Here is a 23,129-nt window from a genome sequence, read left to right on the forward strand (position 1 = left end):
TTTCAACGCTACTCTGGCGTCTTTGTCAAGGTGTGTGTCCATTGACTTTGGCTGTCAATATCATTCACCCCCCTTTTTTTCAACAAGAAGTATATTTCTTCAAATTTCCAACTGGCTGGCAAGTATATATATACACTTTGAACTTGTTCTCAATATACTAGAAAAAATCCAAGACTTCATGTGAGTCACAAGACTTTACATTTAAACTCTGCAACAATTTGTGTTTTTAATGTCTATTAACACATGTAATATTAGAGGCATAAGAATTTATGTTTTGATACATTTTTTATTTGATAATAAATACTGCTTAAAACTATCGAACTTGTTACATTGTTCACACAACCTGATTTTCCAGCTGCTTTCTCTATTTTTTATGTAAATTGAAGATAGGTACTTGGAATATAGGGGGTATAAATTCCCCAGCGAAAAGACACAAGGTCTGATTATACCTCTCTAAAAAAAATATTGACCTAGCATTTATCCAAGAAACTCATCTTGTGTCAGCAGAAATCCGAAAACTGAACATGGCTAATTGGGCAGCTCTAGCCGCTGCTCCGTACACTTCACAGGCCAGAGGTGTGGCTATACTGGGGAGAAAATCCAGAAGTTATCACGTTACAAATATGGAATGTGATGTAGATGTTAGAGTTGTTATAGCAGAAGTTAAAATTGAGAACTCCCCATTTACTTTGTGTAACATATATGCTCCAAATGTATACAAGTAATCCTTTTATCAGACTATCCTTACAAAATTATCTAAATTCATTAATTGTTCGCTTATCGTAGGAGGTGACTTTAACCTCATATCCTCAACATATCTGGATAGATCGATTCCCAATAAGAACACCTCACCCCTCCCTAAATTGGGAGTACCATTACTCGCTAAAAATCTTCAGTTGGTAAATATTTGGAGATCTCTCAATCCGACCGAACGCGAGTATACCTGCTTGTCATCTGCCCATGGCACATTTTCAAGAATTGATTATATTCTTCTATCACATTCATTATTACCCAATGTATCTTTAACCACAATTGAACCGTTTGTATTATCAGATCACGCACTCATGTGGTGTGATTTAATGGTTCCTAATGATAAAGGCCCTTGCAAACAATGGAAATTCCCTTGTTTTCTATCCCAATCCACTAAATTCAAACAGAAACTTTAATCTTCTTGGGAAGAATATACAGTAGGTCAAATAATCTAAAGCACTTAGAAACAAATCCTAAACTATTCTGGCAAGCAGCCAAGGCTGTCATTCGAGGCGAAATCATTTCCTATATAGCACTGCGTAACAAAGTATTCAGCCTCTTACCTAACTCTTCAACAGGCTTTAACGTTAGCATATCAAACCTTTAAAATCTCTCCCTCGCCCATAAGCAAACGAAAATATCTCCAGGCTAGAACGCACTTAAATGAATTTCTACAAGTACAAGGAGATATTTATTCTTTATAAACTACCGATACCATAAATTTGGTAACAAAACAGGCCCACTACTCACAAACCTTCTACAAGGGACCCGTCCCCCTATGATTATTCACACTCTAAAACTACCGGGAAGTTAACCTCATTATCCTCACAAATTTCAGAAGTAATGCATAATTTCTATTCGGCATTATACACTTTCACCCCATCTGTAGAAAATCCCCCACATCCTCCCCTATAGATGAAAGGCATTTACCACCCTCAACAGATCCAGGATCTCAAACATTCTGGAATCTATTAACATACTCCCAAATATCTGAGGAAATTTCTCATCAAATCACTGAGCCAATAACCCTTCAAGAGGTTTTAGAAGTAATTAAGACTTTGAAATCAGGCAAAGTCCCAGGACCGGATGGATTCGGAAGCGATTTCTATAAAATACTTATTCGAACAATAGGAGAGCCTTTAGTAGCTTTATTTAACTCTATAATATGTAGTGGAAATATTCCTCATTTCAATTCTGCCATCATCAATGTCCTCCCCAAACCTGGCAGAGACTTACCCTCACCCACCTCATACAAACCGATATCCCTACTAAACACAGATTACAAAGTTCTAACAAAAATACTAACTAATAGAATAACAGATGTCCTCCCTCATGTCATCCACAAAGACCAAACAGGTTTCATCACTGGCAGACACTCTGTAGTGAATGTCAGAAGATAATATCCACGATATCTCATCTAACTAGACAATCCTTATATACCCCAGCTGCCATACTTACTTTAGATGCAGAAAAGGCCTTTGGCCTTGTGTCCTGGCCATATCTATTTCATGCTTTATCTCGTTTCGGCTTCCCTACTATTTATATTCAGACCCTCAAAGCCTTATACAATAACTCTAGTTCTCAAATCTCAAGTAACGGCCATCTTTCACCTCATTTTCAAATTCAAAAAGGAACCAGGCAGAGATGTCCCTTGTCCCCACTCCTTTTTGCTCTAGCTATTGTGCCTCTAGCAATAGCACAGTGTAGCTCTGTTCGCAGATGATATGCTCTTATTCATCTCTATTAAATGCATAATATTGGGAATAGATAGCAATGAATTAGACACATTTGGTCAATTCTCAGGATACAAAATCAATACAGACAAATCGGAGCTTCTCCCAATGAATTATTCGTCTTCATACTATAATTCCCCAAAAATGTAATTTTTTTTTTAGCCAAATGACCCAATCCTTCAAAAATAAGGATAAAGATCTCAGCAGATCTCTCACAAATCTATAAACTAAATTTTTTGTCAGTAATTTCAAAAATTACTAATATGCTTGCGAATTGGAAACAGTTACCCATCTCTTTCTTAGGTCGGATTGCTGTAATAAAAAGCATCATTTTCCAAAAGATATTTTATACAATGCAGATGCTTCCGGTAAGCCTTAATGATAATGACATAAAAAAATCTAATACGTACTATAACTCAATTCATCTGGCAAGGAAAAAAGTTTAAGATTGCTAGAAACAAACTGTTAAGTACTAAATCTAATGGTGGACTGGGTTCACCAGACTTACACTCCTATTCCTTATCTTGATTCTTTAAGTATATAAGCTATTGGATGTTACAAAGAAGTACCTATATAGATCTCAAGTTAGACGGAGAGTTATTGAAGCCATTCGCCCCGAGTGGAATATTACATTCCGCTAGTTCCGAAATCCCCCAAGATATTTTACAACATATCATCTTTAAAGATACATATTTAGCTTTGATTAGGATTAACAAAAAACGAAAGAGAAATTTCACAATCACGCCATATACCCCCTTATGAGGAAACCCTATGTTTCTTCCATCTCTTACGAATGCCAACTTTAAAGATTGGAAAGATAAAGGATTAGATATCACTTCAAAAGTATTTGACCCTGGGGGAGTAGTATGCCAATTCTCAACCCTACAGGACCATTTTAATCTACCTAATAGCCAATTCTATATGTTTCTGCAGACACGTCACTTCATTTATTCCCTTCCTACAGCATACCTCACTCCAGGCACACAAGATGTAATCAAAACTACCCTGTCATTTATTCATAATAAACACTTCAAAATTAAGTTTTTATATCCAGATTTAACAGATTCACAAATGGATAACTCATGGTCCCAACTACTTGTTAGTTGGAAATCTGATATACCTGACATATCATGTATTAAGGATGTTTTCGGAAATTTTGAGAAAACTCTGAAATATCTACAAAGTGCCTACTTACAAGAAGTCCATATTAGAGTGACCCACAGAGCCTACATGTCTCCCTCCCAACGGAGATGTTAACTCAGAGGAATCAGGAGAATGTGTGAAATGCCATATTCAAAAAGCCATGTTCTTTCACTGTTTTTGGATGTGTAGAAAGATTAAGAAATTCTGGCACAAGATTGTTCAATATATCAACAAATTGTTTTCTATACAGGTACAACCAGAACAGTTAGCTTGTCTATGTGCTAATTTCAGTGGGGCGATTCCCAATCCTCTTTCAGCTTGTCTCCTATTAATTACTTTGATTAGAACAGTAGCCAAAAAGTGTATCTTGCTCCACTGGATTAGTTGTTCGTCTCCCTCTCTAGCTGAAGTGCAGCAAAAATTACTTCAAACATTATACTTCGATAGACGAACAGCATATCCAGATTTAGAGAGGGGCATGGAGAGGTCTCACCTTAAATGGAAGTTCTTCATAGACAGTCTTGATCAACTTTCTCAAGACAATATTCTCAAAATTGTTGAAGGTATAAATTGGCCATAACTTTGCAATCTCATGACAATAGATAACAGGCGACTTCTGAGATACAAGATACAGGCAACCTACATCTCTAAGCTTGAAAGCTCTAAACCTACACCCACCCCTCCCCTATCCTTTCCCCATTTTCTCCCTATGTGCATTCCCCCCTCTCCCTTCCTCCCCTAATTGTTATTTACATTTTATTTACCACAAAATGGTATATCACTGTTATATTGTATTGTTTTGTTAAGTTACATTCTTGCTGCTTTATTAAATATCAAGCTAAAAATTACCTGTAGATACCATTCTAGCTTCTAAGAATGATGTATTACGCACAAAAAAATTTAGTTTGTTCCGTCATGATTGTGTAACCCAAAAATTTAACTCTAATTGATTGTATATCTTTACACTTTTTTTTGTATCTTTTGAAAAAGAAAAATGCAATAAAAATCAGATTTAAGAAAAAAAAAACAATTCATTGTTGCAGCCCCAGGCTGAATAATTAATAGTAAAAGAAATTCATTGGTGCAGCCCCTGGCTGTAAAATTGATAATAAATTAATTAAAAAACAATTCATTGGTGCAGCCCTGTGCTGAATAATAAAAAGAAATTCATTGGTGCAGCCCCTGGCTGTAAAATTAATAAAATAATTTAAAAACAAATCATTGGTTACTAAAACCAACCATAACATTAATTTAAAATGTCAGGCAGCAATTCCCCAACCAGCACATAATGGAATCCTACTGGATCATTCATTGACTTAAGTAAATCCTAATGTTAAATATTTACATTTCCTAATTTATTGAGATAAACATAAGCATATATACATATAAAATGTATTTTTATTTATTCATCAAGTTTAGGCACTCCATTGATCAGTGATGAAAATGTGTGGATATGACGTAAAGTATATTTACAGGAACTCATTTACATTCAGTTTTTAGGTTACAGTGCACAAAAGGTACATTTCAATATTACTTATCTTAATCATTAAATTATAAACATGGGGTAGTTCAAGAAGAGATATAAAAAGTAAAAAGCAAATAAGCATTTAACATTTTCATACATAAAAAAAAATGTTGAGCAATAATTTGCTAAATCTAGTTCAATATCTTGATCACATCCTTCAAAAAAAGCAATCAAAAACATGTTCATACATAAACAAACATACATTACAGAGACTATAACAAAAAAAAGAAATCAATATATATTCCATTCTTTTCAGACATCGAGATAAGCAGCACCATACTAGAAAGTATATATTTTTTTATATAAGCCCTATACACTGTGCTTAATACAGTCATTGTCAAAAGTCTTTTATGAGGACGGAATGATATACAGTAGACTCACAAAATCACATTGGATACTTCTGAAGAAACCGATTAAAGGCATCATAGATTGCTTGCCTAGAAAGAAAGAAAAAGAAGTTAAATAGTCGGCACAGATAAAACAACCCTTTATACAAAAGCTGACTACTTGGGCAAAAGTTTGCAGAATTGGGTAATTACATAATGCAAGTAACAATAGTCAGTGCTGTGCAGCCATCTGCAAACGGTACAGATACTATTTATCATTCTTAATATAATTAATAAAACACTTGAGTTAAGATACAATTTCTCCTACACCCACTGCAAAAATATATTCACTTCTGCCTCATTCCCCAGGTGTGTAGGCTCTACTGAAAAGCCCTAACTTATAGCCACTGTAACCCCTAACAACAAGAGTTCCACACTCAGCTGAATGGATTAAATAGCTGGTCTTACTTTTGGGTAGGTGGATAGAGAGAAGCATGACAGATTATATATATTTATTTATTTATATATATTGATCTGTGCCCTCCAAGTAGCAATTTCTCCAAATGACTGAGCACTGTGTGTAATTGCCTAGAAGTGCAGCACTTTGATGTTGATCTGGATAGGGCCGCTTGAGAGAACAGAATCCCCAATGATTATATGCCAATGTCACAAATAAATGTTAGCTTGTAGAAAGCATAAATGTCTCACAGTTTAAAAGGATTAAATGAGGTTATTAACAGCCTATGGGGCAGATGTACTAAGGTCTCCAGAGCTTAATACATCTCCCCCTCTATCTGCTGTGATCAATCTCAGCTGTAATGAGGCAACAATGACAGAGCAGTGCTGACACTTTCTTAATTGCGGGGCAATAGCAGTATCTCCCTCCCAGCATATATACGGCAGTGGTAGCAGGGCAGCGCAGCAGATACCCGTCAATCGCAGCTCCATCAGTCTCCCAATGCTGGGCGAGGGTGCCTGCTAAGTATCGCTGTTAGCATTGTCAGCAGTGGCTATGTCCATGCACATTCAATGAACAAAAGCTGAATGGAAATGCTGGCAAGATCTGCTGCGGCATCCACGACAAATATAGGGTTCAGGGTATAATGCAGTCCCCAACAAATCTAAGAGATGCTAAAACCTCAGTTCTCTGGATTGAACTTATTATCCTAATAGCTCCATTAAACAGGTCTTATAACCTGTGTAAGGGAGAAGTAATTTGTATGAAGAGTTATATATGACCTTAGACAAAAAACCTTACGGTTTCACATTTAAGGCTTCTTAGACATGATCTGAAATTTCACAAAACCAACTGAATTTCTGCCACTCAAATGAAAAAAAAAAGCAATGAAATGCTGATCATTAAGGCTGACCTCCGTTGCATAGATTGCATGTGTGTATTCCAATGACCACACAATTCTGTGAATTAGCAGCTATACCATTCTGTGAGTGACAGCAATCTCACTCTGTGAGAGTGCTGAATCTGCAGTTAACCAAAGGGTGTGATTGCATACCAAATCTATATTGTGCAAGGAACACGTCCATTAAGGCGTCAGCCTTCATTGCTTTTTTTTAGTTTGAGGGATATATTTACTAAAGTGAGAGTTTTTAGAAGTGGAGATGTTGCCCAAAGCAACCAATCAGAGTCTACTTAACATTTAACTAGCAACTTCTAGAAGATAATAGCTAGAATCTGATTGGTTGCTGGGGGCAACATCTCCACTTCTAAAAACTCTCACCTTAGTAAATTTACCCCTTAGTGTCAGAAATTCAGTTGGTTTTGTGAAATTTCAGTTCATGGGCCGTATTTAATAAGCAGCGAAAACGGGCGTTTTTTTCGCCATTGGCGAAAACTGACATTTTTCGTTAAAAAAACGGGCGAAAATGGCAACAGGCGAAAAAAAACTAGAGAAAAGCTTTCCCCATCCCAGACCAGTAGAAAAAAAAATGCAAAATCCCTATTTTTGGCTAAAAATGTGGGGATTTCTTTCAGAACCCTTTGAACACCCCCACTAATGTTAAATTAATGGGGGGAAAAATCGTAAATTGCTTACTTTGGCGAAAAACAGACTCATAAATTTTGGGCGAAAACAAAAACAAAAACTGTTGAAAATAGTTTTAACGTATTGGGTCTGATTTTTCAGGGGGTGGTATGGATGCGTCAAGCGTTTTAAACATCTCACACGGTTGCAGCAGGCGTTTATTTTATTTTTTTAACGGTTTTTAAAATTGCATTTTTAAGACACGAAAATATACTTGCACCCATTTTAACGTACCCCCAATTTACGTAGAACAGTAATTTCCTGGAAAAAAAATAGCTTTCTATCCTTTTTCAACGATTTTTTTTTTTTCTGCCCAAAATTTGTGTGGTCGTTTTTCACCAAAGTACGCAACTTACTAATTTTTTTCTTCGGTAATTTTTTACTAGGGGGGTGTCCAAAGGGTTCTGAAATAAATCCCCACATTTTTAGCCAAAAATAGGGATTTTGCTTTTTTTTTTTCTCCTGGTCTGGGATGGAGAAAAGAAACTTTTTTTCGCCTGTTTTTTGGCAAAAATGTTGCCATTTATTTTGGCGAAAAACGTCTGTTTTCACCAATGGCGAAAAAAAATTAAGTTTTTGACGCTAATTGAATACGGCTCCATGTCTAGGAAGTCTTAATGGACCATGTCAAATCATAAGGTTGTTTGTCTATGGAATTTCATTGCGCTTTTTAAATTTATTAACCATATCAATCATGTGTACCTTTATTATAAACCATAATTTACTAAAGTATAAACCACCTAGCTCATTCGTGTACCCCAGTATAATCCCATGTGATATCAATCATATGTGCCTCGATTATAATACTAATTTACCTCAGTATAGACCTCCTAGCTCACTCACATACCCCCCATGAGTGAGCTAGGAGGACTAAACTGGGGTAATTCCATGTCATATCAATCATGTTTGCAGTGATAATCCTAATTTACCTATATTTGCCCCAGTATAACCTGCCTTACTTATGTACCACCAGTACGGTACATCTCCATGTCTCAGTCACATAATACTCCTGTACTATTACCCATATGTTCCCTGGTATTATTCCCCTAGTACCATTACCCATATATACCTTAGTATTATTGCCCCAGCATTATTCCTTCAAAGCTTTCACCCATGTGTACCCCAGTAGTTTTCCTCCCATACTTTCGCCTATGTGTACCCCAGTGTTATTTGTGCAGTGCTCTCACCTGTGTACCCCAGTATTATTCCTCCAGTACTCAGTCTCACCTATATGTACCCAGGTATTATTTCCACATTATATTATGCTGCTGAGATCCTCAGCCCAGATACCCAAGTGTACCCTATTATTAGTCCCTCTACATTCTCCTCACCCATGTGTAGCATAGTACTGTTTGCCACTGTTCTCATCCCTTTGTATCCCAGTGTTATGCCCCAGTACTCCGACCCCTGTGCACCAGAGTATTATTCCCCTATGTTCTCCGCAGTAGGACCCCCTGTGCTCTCACCCTGGCCTATCTCCTGCTGGGCTTCACCCGGGCGTAGATGTGAATGGTCGGTTTCACCATGTTCCCGGTACTGCTCAGCTTCTTAGCACCCGTCACTAGGGACACTACCTGGCATGCCACATGGCCCAGCGCGGGCGCTCATTGGATGGGGACAGACTGGGTTTGGCTAATGTGGAGAATGCGGGTAGCCCATTTATAACCCGTCCGCTTCCCTGCTGTGACATCTGCACCTCATATGTGTTTGTCTGTCCACTACACAGCTTGCCGCACGAGCACCAGTCCGCCGCCTGATGACCTTGGCTACATCAGACCAGCTCTGTCAACTCTGGCTCTCCGCACCAATCTTGGGAGGTCACTGTGGAGCTAGTCTCTCCCCGCCTACTACCCTTACCGGCACCACTACCTTAAGCGCTCAGCGGCAGCAATTATAGCTCTCCCGCTGCTCTGAGGACATAGTAAAAACGGGATGTGGGCTAAAAGGCAGCCATGTTTGTGCACCCAGGTGAAGCCAGTGTGCACCCCCTGCAGGAGGCCACCTACTAAGTATGTGCAGCAAGCTGAAGCTCCCTATCTCTAAAATGGGGCATATTTTGGCCAATTGTTAAAAAACTAACTTTCTCAAATCATCTGAGGCCCAAAAGGCCCTTCACTGGAACAAGAGCTTCCTAACAAAACAAACTCCAAGTCTTAATTCATCCTCTACCCTGAGGTTATGTCTTCCCAAAAATTCCTCATAGACTAAAGATGAAAAGTGGCAGTTTTTAACCATGCAGGTAGTGTAAGAAAAGCGCTGTCATTTTCAACTTTAGATTGTTCCATTTTAATTTTTGTTACCTCAAATTTGGCATGCAGCGCCAAGTGATGGTTCTACGCGTCCATGCCAAATTTCAGCTCAGTACATCCAATAACTTTTCAGGTGTAGCCCCTTAAACACCATGTCCCCCCTCTCAGGAATTCCCTATGGGAGAATTCAGTATATTCGATTCAGCCTTAATACAAGGTCACGACCATGTCCTTGTAATATATTTATATAATTTATATTTATGCGTGTGTGTACCCAGCATGTATGTTTGGAGGAGGGGTCAAGGAGGGGGGAAGGTTGGGGGCCCCAGAGATCCAAGTGTACTGGGCCCCAATATTCCTATTGTCGGCCCTGTGCACAGCAGAGCTGTATATATACCATATTGTGCAGTTATGCTTTTCTTTTCAAATGTGTCAAAATACATTTTAGAGCTATAGGCTAAATATACAGTACTATATAAATCCTATAAACATCTAAATAGGCCACTGAGAATGTACACTATAGATATTAATAAATCGTCTAAAACTCAACTGTTGACACCAATGTTTTCTGAGATATTTAATAACTTTGCTGCACACTGTAGTATAATAGTGAACAGTTCCAATTATCACATGAATTAAGACTTTCCATAAATTTAAAACATAGCATATATGAGCATATATATGTACAGGGTAATGAACACTGACAGAGATGAAGAAGTCAGTATTACCTAACACTGTAATAATGAAAACCCACTGCATCCAGCAAATGAAGATTCGGCAGCTATAAGACACCCCGGGCCTGTTATATAGCACATGGCACAGTCAGAGGGTGATACACTAATATGTACTGTACTGTACATACAGTTACATGTCATGTGCTGCTTACCACAGGGCCGGCCACCAGGCACTGCTCCTTTACTTCATTCCAGAATTGTAACGGCAGGAGCCGGTGCATCAGTGGCCGCAGGCACCCGGGCTTCCCCCCAGATAACGGCGCACTCTATAACATCTGCTGCTGCTCGCCCCGCTCTCCCTGCTGAGCTGTCATCTTGCTACTGCTGCCGCCAGTAACCCGCTGATGGCACATGTGACAATGACAAGTTGCTGCTGTATAACTGCTGCTGCAGGTGCCTTCTTCCCATAACGTTACAGAGGAGGATAACGGCAGCTGCCAGCTACAACACTGAGGTCACCTGCCAGTGCGGAGGGTGCGAGCAGAACTGAGCGTTTACCATGGCGGATCCAGAAAAAAATGAAAGAGAGGGCACTATGACAGTGGAAGAGGAAGCACACGCTACTGGGAAAGTGGGTGTGGTCTTGCAACAAGGGGCATGGCCTCACAGGGAATGCTGTACTCACGAGCCATGCCACATTTTCATCACACTATGGGTACGGAGTACATATAAATTGTACTTCATACCCCTAGTATGATGAAAACGTGGCGTGGCTCATGAGTTATTGTATAATGCAATAACCAAGGCCAGGACAAGTTATGTCCTACCTGCCAGCTGGCGTTCTAAGCTCCATTGGCAGCTGTCTAAATCTTGAAAATTTTCAGACCTGTCTGGAATAAAGATAGGGAATAAATACCTGCATTTAAAAAGTGTCAAATAATTTAGAGCTCTCCCCCTGAGTATGATAGTTTTAGCAATTAGGGAGGTGAATGTGTATTTTGAATAAGATGGATGTATGGAGTGAGAAGGATGTTGGAACCCAATGAGATTGTTTGTTGATCCAATAGGAAGATTGTGGGCACTGAGTTGGATGTGGGAGCCACATAACTGCTCAGACCTCCGTTGCATAGACTGCATGTGTGTATTCCAATGAGCACACAAGTCTGTGAATTAGTAGCTCCACCATTTTGAGAGTGACAGCAATCTCACTCTGTGAGAGTGCTGAATCTGCACTTAACCACAGGGTGTGATGGCATACCATACCTGTATTGCGCAAGGAACACGTAATTTAAGGCGTCAGCCTTAATGATCATAATTTCATTGCTTTTTTAAGTTTGGCAGAAATTCAGTAGGTTTTGTGAAATTTCAGATCATGTCTAAGAAGCTTTAATGGGACATGTGAAACCATAAAGTTTTCTTGTCTATGGAATTTCATTGCTTTTTTTATAATTTATTAACCATCAGGGACGGGAGCAGCAAACCGGGCCATCTGCAGGGGAGAAGGGCAACAAAATGGTATACTAGCACTGGTGTTGGAGGGGACAGCACATAGGAGGTGTTTCGGGGGTGCAGAGGGAGAGACGGCCGCGGGGGCAAGCTGCAGGCATGCGGGGCAGTGCACAAGAGCAGCAGGAGGGTGCGGTGCAGTGGCAGCAGCAGGGCAGTGCACAGGGGCAGCAGCAGGGGACAGAGGTGCTCACTGGCGCTGATGGTCCCAGCCCTGAACTGCTTCTTAAGGTCTCTACACACGTAACAATGTACTCCCGATGCGATATCATGGATGATTTCCCTTGAACACTCCCTGGCACTCCAGTACATGATATGGTGCTTACACAACACATTTTGACATAAGAACTATCATGCAAGTTCTAAAGATAGCTGCCTGCATACATGGATCAGTGAGATCCGTGACGCAGGCATCTGTGTAAAAGAAATGATTCAGAGATGCACGCACGGATCTTTTCATCCCAGGTATGTGATATTCCTTGCGGAGTACTAAAAGTGCGAGAATCTGCATTAACCCCTATGCACCATCAGCTGTATAGGCAATGTATGTGATATTCTTTGCCATCCTGCAAACTACAACTCATAATCTATTTGCACTAATGCAAAATTAGCTGTGTATTTAATGTGTGTGTATAATTTTGTACATGTTTGTAATTGGTATTGTTTAAAAGTATGGGAATCTTTTATGACTTGCTAGCAATAGTCATTACCTGTGTTTGGATGGGGTTCACTGAAGCATAGTTTATAGTGCCATACTACCCGTTTTCTTAAACTTAAGGTGCGTACACACGTAACGAGTTTTTGAACGATTTTACTGTAACGTCGTTATCGTTTAATAGTTTAAAAAATCGTTAATTTTTTGGGGGTGAACGATGAATAATAATCGTTCAAGCACGCTCCCGTTTTAGTTTATCGTCCATTCTGACTGTCATGTTGTACAGAATGAACGATGAACGATGTCCATTCACTGTATGCATGTTTAAAAAAATCGTTCATCGTTCATGAAAATCGTTCACAAAATCGTTCATTAATTTAGTAACCAATGATTTTTGTAAACGATTTTCGTTCACTTTTCAAGGGAAAATCTGAACCAAAATCGTTGGTTACTAACATCGTTACGTGTGTATGCAGCTTTAGAGCAATATATGTGCATTGATCAATCTGCATTTCAATCAACTGACCAATAGGCTCAGATGTAGGCCAGTGTCATAATCAGCCATACTATTTCTTAACATTCATTCAGTCTTAGGGCAGCTTGATGAGGGCTGCAGCTTGATATGGTTATGCATTAAGTGTGGCTAAAATCAAGTGTGCTTTCTGAACAGTTAAAACAACAGTTGAAAAATATTGAACAACATCTAAAGACCAGGTAATTACAAACCCATTACTAAATAACAATAAAAAAAATTGTATTTTGCCTAATATAAAAAAAAAACAATCAAAAATGTCTAATTCTTATCTCACTACATGGAATCATCTCTATGGCTACTACATCCTTTCCCTGCAGCTCATCCTTCTGTACATAATTGTTGCCTCATTAATCTTCTCTCCTCTTACGAACACACATGAGCTTTTAACTTATCTATACACATTGACAATAACATCCACAACCTGTCGCTATAAAAATCTATCATACAAATCCCACAAATATTTTTATATCTCTCTCCTGCTGCTTCTATTAATGGTGACATATGGTGACATATCACCAAGTCCAGGCCCAACACACATGCCACACCCACAACGAGCTATAAATCCAGTTAACCTCATAAACATTGCATGCCTCCCTTCACCCTCCAAGTCACTAAAATGTGCCTTATGGAATGCACGCTCTGTCTGCAATAAGCTAACATCCATCCATGACCTCTTTATTTCAACTAACCTCAACCTTCTGGCGATAACAGAAACATGGCTCACACAATCAAGACACTGTCTCTCCTGCTGCACTTTCACATGGTAACCTACACTTCTCACACACCTCCAGGCCTGGTAATTGTAAAGGAGGTGGGGTAGGATATTACTCTCCCAATCTTTTACATACACAGTTCTCCCACAGGTACCTTCACTCACATTTACATCATTTGAAGTACATTGTATCAGGACTTTCACCCCTTTCTCTCTGCGAGTTGCTGTTTTCTATAGCCCACCTGGACCACCTCAACAATTTCTGGAACATTTTAATGCCTGGCTCCCTCACTTCCTATCTTCAGACATCTCCACCATCATTATGTGTGATTTCAATATCCCCATTGACAGTCCACAATCTCCTCAAGCCTCCAAACTACTCTCTCTAACCTCCTCTCTTGGCGTCTCTCAATGGACTGACTCCTCTACTCATCAGGAGGGCCACTGCCTTGATCTTGTATTCACCAGACTATGCTCAGTTTCTGATTTCACTAATGCTCCCTTCCCTCTCTCAAATCACAACCTTATCGTCACCTGCACACTCTCCTCCATTACATCAACGTCATTGAAATGAACCAAACCTAAACCCCGCAGAAATATTAACGCTATTAACTTTCAACAACTATCTACCTCTCTACAACAACTCTCAACAATTTCCACATTCACTTCTCCTGAGACTGCTGCATCACACCTAAACCAGATTCTAGAAAAAGCCCTCGATGATGTAGCTCCAGCTACCCATCACACGCCACGTAGAGTTAGACGTCAACCGTGGCATTCTAACTTAACAAGGCATCTACAAAAACTCACGTAAAGTTGAACAGAAGTGACGAAAGTCTCATACTCCAAGTGACTTCCTCAAATATAAGACTATCTACAACTCTTATCGTACTGCTCTGGACACTGCCAAACAAACATATTTCTAATCTCTTATCTCTGCTCAAGCCTCTAACCCCAAGCGACTTTTCAATACATTTAAACTGCTACTTACCCCTCCCTCACCCAAACCACCTGCTACTATCTTTGAGCAAGATCTTGCTTCCTATTTCAGGGACAAGATTGATGAGATCAGAAATGAAATGGTATGCTCTTCCTCAGCTAGTGACCTGCTCAATTCCCTACCTGAATCCTCTGGCACATTTGTTCATTTGATCTCACAAACGTAGATGAAGTACCTACACTCTTCTCATCTCCCTACTCTATTACCTCTCCTCTAGATCCTATACCCTCACAAATCAGTAAAGCTGTCTCCTGTGCTTATCCCAACCCTAACTAAAATCTGTAATCTCTCTCTCTCTCTCTACTGGCAACTTTCCATCACATGCCCCTCCAAGCTACTTGAAAGACTTGTCTACACCCGCCTCACACACTTTAACTCACAACTTATTGGACCCACTTCAGTCATGCTTTCCTTCCCAACACTCCACAGAGACAGCACTGAGTAAGGTAGTAAATGATCTGGTCACTGCCAAGGCTAAAGGCTATTACTCACTCCTAATTCTTCTAGATCTCTCTGCTGCTTTTGACACTGTTGACCACTCTCTTCTCATACAAACACTACAATCCCTAAGTCTTAAGGACACAGCTCTTTCTTGGTTCTCTTCCTACCTATCTGATCGCTCTTTTACTGTTCGTTTTTCTGATTCTGCCTCTTCTTCGCTACCTCTATCAGTTGGAGTACTGCAAGGCTCTCTCTTAGGTCCTCTGTTATTCTTAATCTATACCTCCTCTCTTGGCAAACTAATCCACTCTTTTGGATTTCAGTACCATCTGTATGTGGATGATACTCAAATCTACCTATCTTCCCCAGGATTATCACCATGTGTACTGGTCCGTGTCACTGAATGTCTTTCTGCAATTTCATCTTGGATGTCATCTCGCCACCTGAAACTTAATATTTCTAAAACAGAATTAATTATATTTCCACCGGCCAATAACAGTTACCAACCTGATCTCTCTATCACTGTTGATAACTTGACAATCCACCCTGCCCCACAAGCTCGCTGCCTTGGTGTCATCCTTGACTCTGATCTGTGCTTTGTTCCCCACATTCAATCTGTCTCAAAATCCTGTTACATACATTCAACAATATCTCACACAAGACACTGCAAAAACTCTAATCCATGCACTTATTATTTCCTGCATTGACTATTGCAATAGCCTCCTTACTGGTCTTCCCAAAAACAGGCTATCGCCATTACAATCAATTATGAATGCAGCTGCAAGGCTTATATTCCTTGACAAAGGCTCATAGTCTGCTGCCCCGCTCTGTCAGTCCCTCCATTGGTTGCCGGTTTTCTACCGTATTCAATACAAAATACTTTACTTACACATAAGGCTATTAACCAAACCACACCAACATACATCTCATCACTCATCTCAAAATATCTCCCTACCCGACCTCTCCGCTCGGCACAAGATCTGCATCTCTCATCCCCATGCATTACTTGCTCCCACTCACGGTTACAGGAGTTTCTTTGGGCTGCTCCCACTCTATGGAATGCCTTACCACGCACAATAAGACTTTCCTCTAGTCTCCAATCCTTCAAGCATTCCCTGAAAACTCACCTCTTCAGGCAAGCTTATCAGATTCCAGAACCGCCCACACAACCTTCATAGCTTCCATATCTAATTACATCGCCTTTCACAGTCCACACACAACCTCACAAATTGTCTTTCTCTCCCATCCTCATGACATTTGGCCAACATTCCGGTGTCACTGGATCATGCAGCCCACCAAGAAACTGTGCATTCTGGCTGGGCCAAAATGCAATATATAGCACCTATCCCTGTGTATCAATGCCCATTCCCCATAGATTGTAAACTTGCGAGCAGGGCCTTCCTACCTATCTATCTGTCTGTTATTACCCAGTTTTGTTCTATTAATGTTTACAATTGTAAAGTGCAACGGAATATGCTGCGCTATATAAGAAACTGTTAATAAATAAAATAAATAAATCAGTGCGATCCGTGTGGCTTGATTTGAGGAAAAAAAAAAAAAATCAATAAAGACACAGATGCATGGATGAATCAGTGAGATACGTCCATGCATCTGCGTTAAAAACAATTAAAACAAGTGAATGTCTTGTGTCCCCCCTCCTCTCTAAAGCATAACCAGCACTGGAGTTTTTAGAGCCAGTCCTGGTTGCCAAAATACTAGGGGTCCCCTGTATTTTAGCACAACCAGCACTGGGCTCAGATGAGCTGGTCCTTGTTTTGGAAACACAAGGGACAAAAAGTGTACCGTAGGGGTCACCTGTATTAACTATAACCAGCACTGGACCCTTTCTAGCAGGGGGGGGGGGGGGGTGGTAATGCCACAGCCAGGGGAACCCTTTCACTGCTAGTCAGCCCAGGCCAGGGATCCGTGAGGAGGTGGGGACTCCCTCCAATAAAGGGGTCTCCCTCTCCAGGGCACCCCAGGCCTAGGCTGATAGCCCAGTGCTATCCCTGGCCGGTGGGTGCTGGATTGATTATGTAGTGTGGTGTATATGATAATAGTAAAAATATTTTCTTTTGCTGTGGATCTACAGGTCCCAGCAAGCCTTCCCCCGCATGCTGGTACTTGGAGAACCCAGCATGCGGGGCATTATGGGCCCATTGGTAAAGTCAATAAACTTGTGCTTTCATGGGGTGTGTGTAATAACACATACATGTATCCAGTTGCCCGCACGGATTATTACGATCCATGCGGCATACACCTGTGATAAAAGACACAGATGCCTGGATAGATCAGGGAGATCCCTCCATGCACCTGTGTTAACCCCCCCCCCCCCCTCCCAGCTCAACCAGCCACAGGTTTTGTAGACCCAGTACTGGTTGTGCTAAATGCAGGGGTCAAACGACGTAGGGGCCCCCTGTATTAAGCACAACTAGCACTGGGCTCTGAGCTGGTCCTGGTTCTGGAAATACAGGGGAAAATAATGCGTAGGGTACCCCTGTATTTACTATAAACAGCACCAGACCCTTTGTAGCAGGGGGGTAATGCCACAGCCAGAGGAGCCCTTTCACAGAGTCCCCCAGCCGTAGCATCACCCCTGACTGCTAGTCAGCCCAGGCCGGGGATCCCCCCCAATAAAGGGGTCCCCCTCACCAAGGGCACCCCAGGCTGATAGCCCGAGCTAACCCCGGCACCCCTGGCCGGTGGGTGCCGGATTGATTGTGTATTATGTGGGTTGATTGTGTATTATGTGGTGCATATCAAAGTTTAAATATTGGTCTTTTGCAGTAGGACTACAGGTCCCAGCAAGCCTCCCCCGCATGCTGGTACTTGGAGAACCAGAAGTAGCAGCAAGCGGGGCATTAGTGGTAAAACAAATATTAAAGTAAAAACAATTTTATTTTAATAATTAAATTTCCTGCACCATCACCAGGGGGGAGGCAGCCTTTAAGCTCTTTTACATGGCTGCCGCCTCCCCCAGGACTTCCATGGAGTCTTCACCTGGAGGGCGCCGCCCATTCAGGACTTCCCCGATGTCTTCCTTCTTCGGCAGGTCTTCTCTGCTGCCTCACCGCCGACGGACTGCCGTGCCGTTGCCTCGCACGGGCTTATATAAGCCAGCCGAGGGGGTGGGGCGATAACGCCACGAGCCGTGATTGGCTCGCGGCGGCCATCTTTAAATGTGGCACGAAAATAACCTTAAGTTATTTTCGTGGTTCTCACCATTGGCTGAGAGGCGGAAGGCTCGCCTCTCTCAGCCAATGAGCGCTCCGCACCAGGATTTCTACAGTGAAATCCCACTGCGAAGCAGTCATTCAGGTAGAGGACAGTACTAAAGTCCGCTGGTCCGCGTACTTCGTTTTTTTTTTTAAAAGCCCGTGGATGCTACATGGAACGAAGAGGACATGATCCCCGCATAGGAGGAGGAGAGTATGGATTTTTTTTATTACAGGTACTCTATGGATTATCTACTTGGACAAGTGGATGCGATTGGCTTCAGGGATACATAGGTGCGTATGTGAGATATAGTGTGTGTACATGTGTGTGTGCATGTGTGTGTGCATGCGTGTTTTAATAAAATTTTACTTTCAACGGTGCATGTGTCTTGTGTTTATTTTAATATTTCTTTTGCTGTGGAACTACATGTACCAGTGGGCCCGTAATGCCCCGCATGCTGGTACTTGTGGTTCTCCAAGTACCAGCATGCAGGGGAGGCTTGCTGGGTCCTGCAGTTCCACAGCAAAAACAAGAGATATGGTAAGAACTTACCTTTGTTATCTCTGTTTCTACGAAGTCCATAGGGTTGACCTTGGGGTATAGGTTGGGAACCAAATCCGGGCACCACGCAGTTAAAGCTTTTAGCTCCCAGGATGCACTTGGGTCCACTCTCCCTATAACCCCACCCCCAGCCAGAGGCACCTCAGTTTGTAAGTAGCCAAAGGCCGGAGGAGGAGAGAAAAAGAGAGAGAAAACTGGAACACTCAATAACCATACTCACAGAAATGGGAGACGGAAAATCGGTGACCAGCCACACAGCCCATTTGAAGCCAGGTGCGTCAGGGCGGGCGCCCTGTGGACCCTATGGACTTCGTAGAAACAGAGATAACAAAGGTAAGTTCTTACCATATCTCTTGTTTTCTACTTCAGGGTCCACAGGGTTGACCTTGGGGATGTCCCAAAGCAGTTCAACCAAGGGTGGGGACGCTCCTGTGCTGAGAGGAGAATCCTGAGATGCAAAGGAAACCAATGCCTAGAACCTTAAAAAAAGGTGTGGACAGAAGACCACATGGCCACCTAGTAAGGCAACACAGCTAAGGCGCCACAGCGAGCCGCCCACTAGGGTTACATGGCCCGAGAAACAACAAGCATCAACAACAGAAAGACCTACCCAAGGGAGGCCCCTGAAGAAGACATATGAGGGCATCCAGCCAACATCTGGCTATAGGCCGGCCATCCTTTCCTGTTAAAACCAGAAATCTCAGACCATCAATAAGGAGTCCGATTTCCGTAAGGAACCTGAACGGATCACATAAATCCAAAGAGGCCAGACCACAGTCAATGAGGCCACACCAGCCGAGAGGACTGGGGACTGAATGGCCGTACCATAAGTTCCAGAAAAATATGGAACCTAAAAATCACTAAGAAGAAACACAGGGTGAGAGCAACTCACACCCTGACATGATGCCCTCCAGAAGAGGGAGCCACCTGAGAACGCTCCCAGTTCCGGCACTCAGTGAAAGAGAGAGCGCCAAAGCAATAGACCATGTAATGGCTATCACAACCAGCGGTTCCATGGACTGTCCCCGGAGGGAACGAAGAACCACTACTAACTCCCAAGGAGTCCCTAGGGAGGACAAATGGAGGCATAATCCAGAAAACACTCCAAAGGATGAACTGGATACCAGAGCGGAGCAATGCCATATCTTAATCATACTGACAGTGTAGAGATCCGCACTGACAGGAAGGCCAGGCCGAGGGGGCAACCCAAGCCAGCCGGAAGGAATGCCAGAATATCAGGAAATCCTGGACACCGGAGGATTGTATTGACAGGTACAATACCCTAAAAATTATGGCTGCCACAGTTAGTGGTAGGTCCCAGCAAAAGCTGATCCATGTGCTCTAAACATTCCAACGATGACAAAGCCAGGGAAGCCGTAAGACCACTATAGGGACGCAGTCAAAGACAAACGACCCAGGTCCAAGGCAAAACCAAGGACCATGAGATAACAGGTCCGGGCAGTGAAGCATCAGGAATGGAGTATCGATGAAGATACTCTGAAAATCCAAGTACCCCTGACATCTGGGGCAATGAGGAGCCACCAGCAGGAAAGCATCTCCGTCACAATTGAAACACTTCCCTCGAGGAAGAAGGGAGACCGGAGAACACAGGTACACAAATTGGAAGGACCACTTCACCGACAAAGAGTCACTGAAGGTTGTTTCAGAATCCCCCGAGTTGGAGTATAACACCATAGTGTGATAAAGTCAGAAGGCCAGGAGGGTCACCTCAGGGGGTCCCCCCTGCTCACCAGGAGATGAAACCTCTCTTGGGGAAGAGACCTGAGGATTTGAAATGAACGCTGCCGAGATGGTCGGGAGGAGACCCTCGGACTATGTCCGAATGTGTGACATACCCATCATTGCCACCCAACGAACAGTGCTGCTAAAAAAGGAAGCCACTGCCCTGACCCTGTTGGACTGAACTTTTTCAGGTTCACCGGGAAACAAAAGTTATGCCAGAGTGAAGGCCCAAGGCAGGCTAAAGTTCCAACAAGTTAATTGACAGGGTGGAATCGACAGTCGTCCAACTGCACTGAAATGGATGCGAACCAGACACTGTCCTTAGCAAAGAATACCCTGGACGAGATGACCATAGCCACCCGGAAAGGGACCGACTTGCCTCCGGAGAGAGCATCATCGTTTGAACAGTGATCTGACAGAAAAAACTTGTTCCATCTGGAGATAAGCCAATTATGGAAAGGCCTGGAATGGTACTGAGCCCATTCCACCCTTCCAAAGGCAGACACTGAATAGTGGACCATACATCCCAGAGTGTAAAGACATATGTCGACTGCGTAGACATCCATGTACTCCTAATGGAAGAGTGGAGATGCCGTCTTACGCCAGAAGAATTCTCAGATTCTGAGAATCTAGCAGGGCTCATAGGTGAAGAATACCCAGAAAGGGATGCAGGGAGGACTTTTTCCCCGTTGATTAAACGTCTGCACCCTGAAGAAGCCACGGTCATCCTGACCTGGCTGTAAAGTACCCCGGCGATCCTGCTAAGAGCAGGAGACCGTCCAGGTACAGGAGCATTGGGATATACTGAACAGGAGAACTGTCAGAAAATCCAAAACGCTGGTAAACCCCTGTGGGGCTGAGGACAGTCCCAACAGGCAGAGCCCGAAAAATTGTAAGTGCTGTGATACAGCAAACCTCAGTCCATGCTGAGGCAAGGTCTCTGTAAGTACCCGTAAGCACGCGTCCTGTGTATCTAGTGATACCATATAGGCCCTCATTCAGAGCCGTTCGCTATTTGCGTTCGTTCGTTCAAAAACAAGGGGTGGCTATTCAAATGAACAGTTCGCTGTTTGCGGTCTGTTCACGCCGCTATGTCTGAACGAGCGAACAAAACTTGCGGTCGTTTTTTGAAAAAATACGCCCCCTGGCCGCTCGCATCCTACGTCATGTCCGCTATTTATTAGATTAATCGAGTACATCGACCAGGGTATGAACTGCTCGCTATTCTTGGGGCTGGTGTTTGCTACCACAATTTTGCGAGCAGTTCTGGCTCTAAAATAACCCAGTGACGTGGTCAATGACGCTGCTGTTTTAAATATGCACACCCATAAAACGCCCGTTTTGACCTTTAAGCACGCCTGCGATCGGATCTCCACTCCCCGTTTTCAAGCACCTTCCCCTGTTACCACCCACATACGCCTCTTTCTGCCACTCAAATTATCAGGCATTCGCTATTTTGCGAGCACATGAATTTCGGCCGCACTGAGTGGTTCGCGCATGCGTATTACGATCCGTATGCATGCGCAGTTGGGCAAACATCGCTCGGAGCGAACGAGCAGCGACTTGCGTCCGGCTCTGAATCAGGGCCAAAGTCCCCAGGTTCCAAACATAGTATGATGGAGCCTAGGGATTGCCTCCTGAGCCCAGGTAGCCTTAGGAACTGGTTCAGGGAAGTGAGACAGAGAATAGGCCAAAGAGGACCCTTCAGCCACCGCACCAGAAAGAAAGCAGAACAACCAGTCCCTCGCTGAGAAAGTGGGGATGGCCTAATGAGCTCCGCTTACCGCAACAACTGTATAGCTTTCTGGATATGTAAGGCCCTGTTCGGGCCTGGAAAGAGTCCGCCTGAGCAAAAAGAGGGCGTACCCTCCTACCCACGTAGCCGCGGCAACTTGACACTAGTACCGGGCGAACTGAGAAAATCGCCATCTCCCAGTGGTAGGCCTGTCCCGTCAGGCTGAAGAGATATCCGTAGGTTCAGAAGCAGGATCGGCTGGCAGTCCAGGCCTGCTCGGTACTGGATATGTCGGCCCTCGTAGAGGCCGACAGCCTATGAAGAAACAGACCTTTAGGCTGACCCAGAGGACAAAAAGACTTAACAGACTTAGTCTGAGGCCTTGTAGTGGGCATAGCTGAAGGCGGTAAACTTGTCGTTAGTAATACTGTCAAAGTTATTACAATCCTGTCAAGGTCAGGACCGAACAAGATCTACCCTATAGATGGTATCTGCACCTCTGCATTCCCAGAGCGCAGCCATAGGGTATTACGGAGGATACAGTCGCAGCCGGAACTCTGAAAGCTAGGAGACGGATATCCAATAT

The 23,129-nt window shown here is 42.6% G+C and overlaps 1 protein-coding gene across 4 annotated transcripts in view; it reads right to left on the bottom strand.

Moving 5' to 3' along the window:
• Positions 1-5,039: 5,039 nt before the first annotated feature.
• The window catches only part of ABHD18 (abhydrolase domain containing 18), a 60,130-nt gene continuing 42,040 nt past the window's right edge, over positions 5,040-23,129 (bottom strand). For all 4 annotated transcript variants that reach the window (XM_088476117.1, XM_088476119.1, XM_088476118.1 and 1 more), the window contains exon 13: positions 5,040-5,588. In XM_088476117.1, coding sequence (XP_088332243.1) covers positions 5,537-5,588 — 52 coding nt within the window. In that variant the 3' untranslated portion in view covers positions 5,040-5,536. The remainder of the gene's footprint in view (positions 5,589-23,129) is intronic.

This window comes from Taudactylus pleione, unplaced genomic scaffold, assembly GCF_031769625.1.
Source record: "Taudactylus pleione unplaced genomic scaffold, aTauple2 ptg000183l, whole genome shotgun sequence".
Classification (NCBI taxonomy): domain Eukaryota; kingdom Metazoa; phylum Chordata; class Amphibia; order Anura; family Myobatrachidae; genus Taudactylus; species Taudactylus pleione.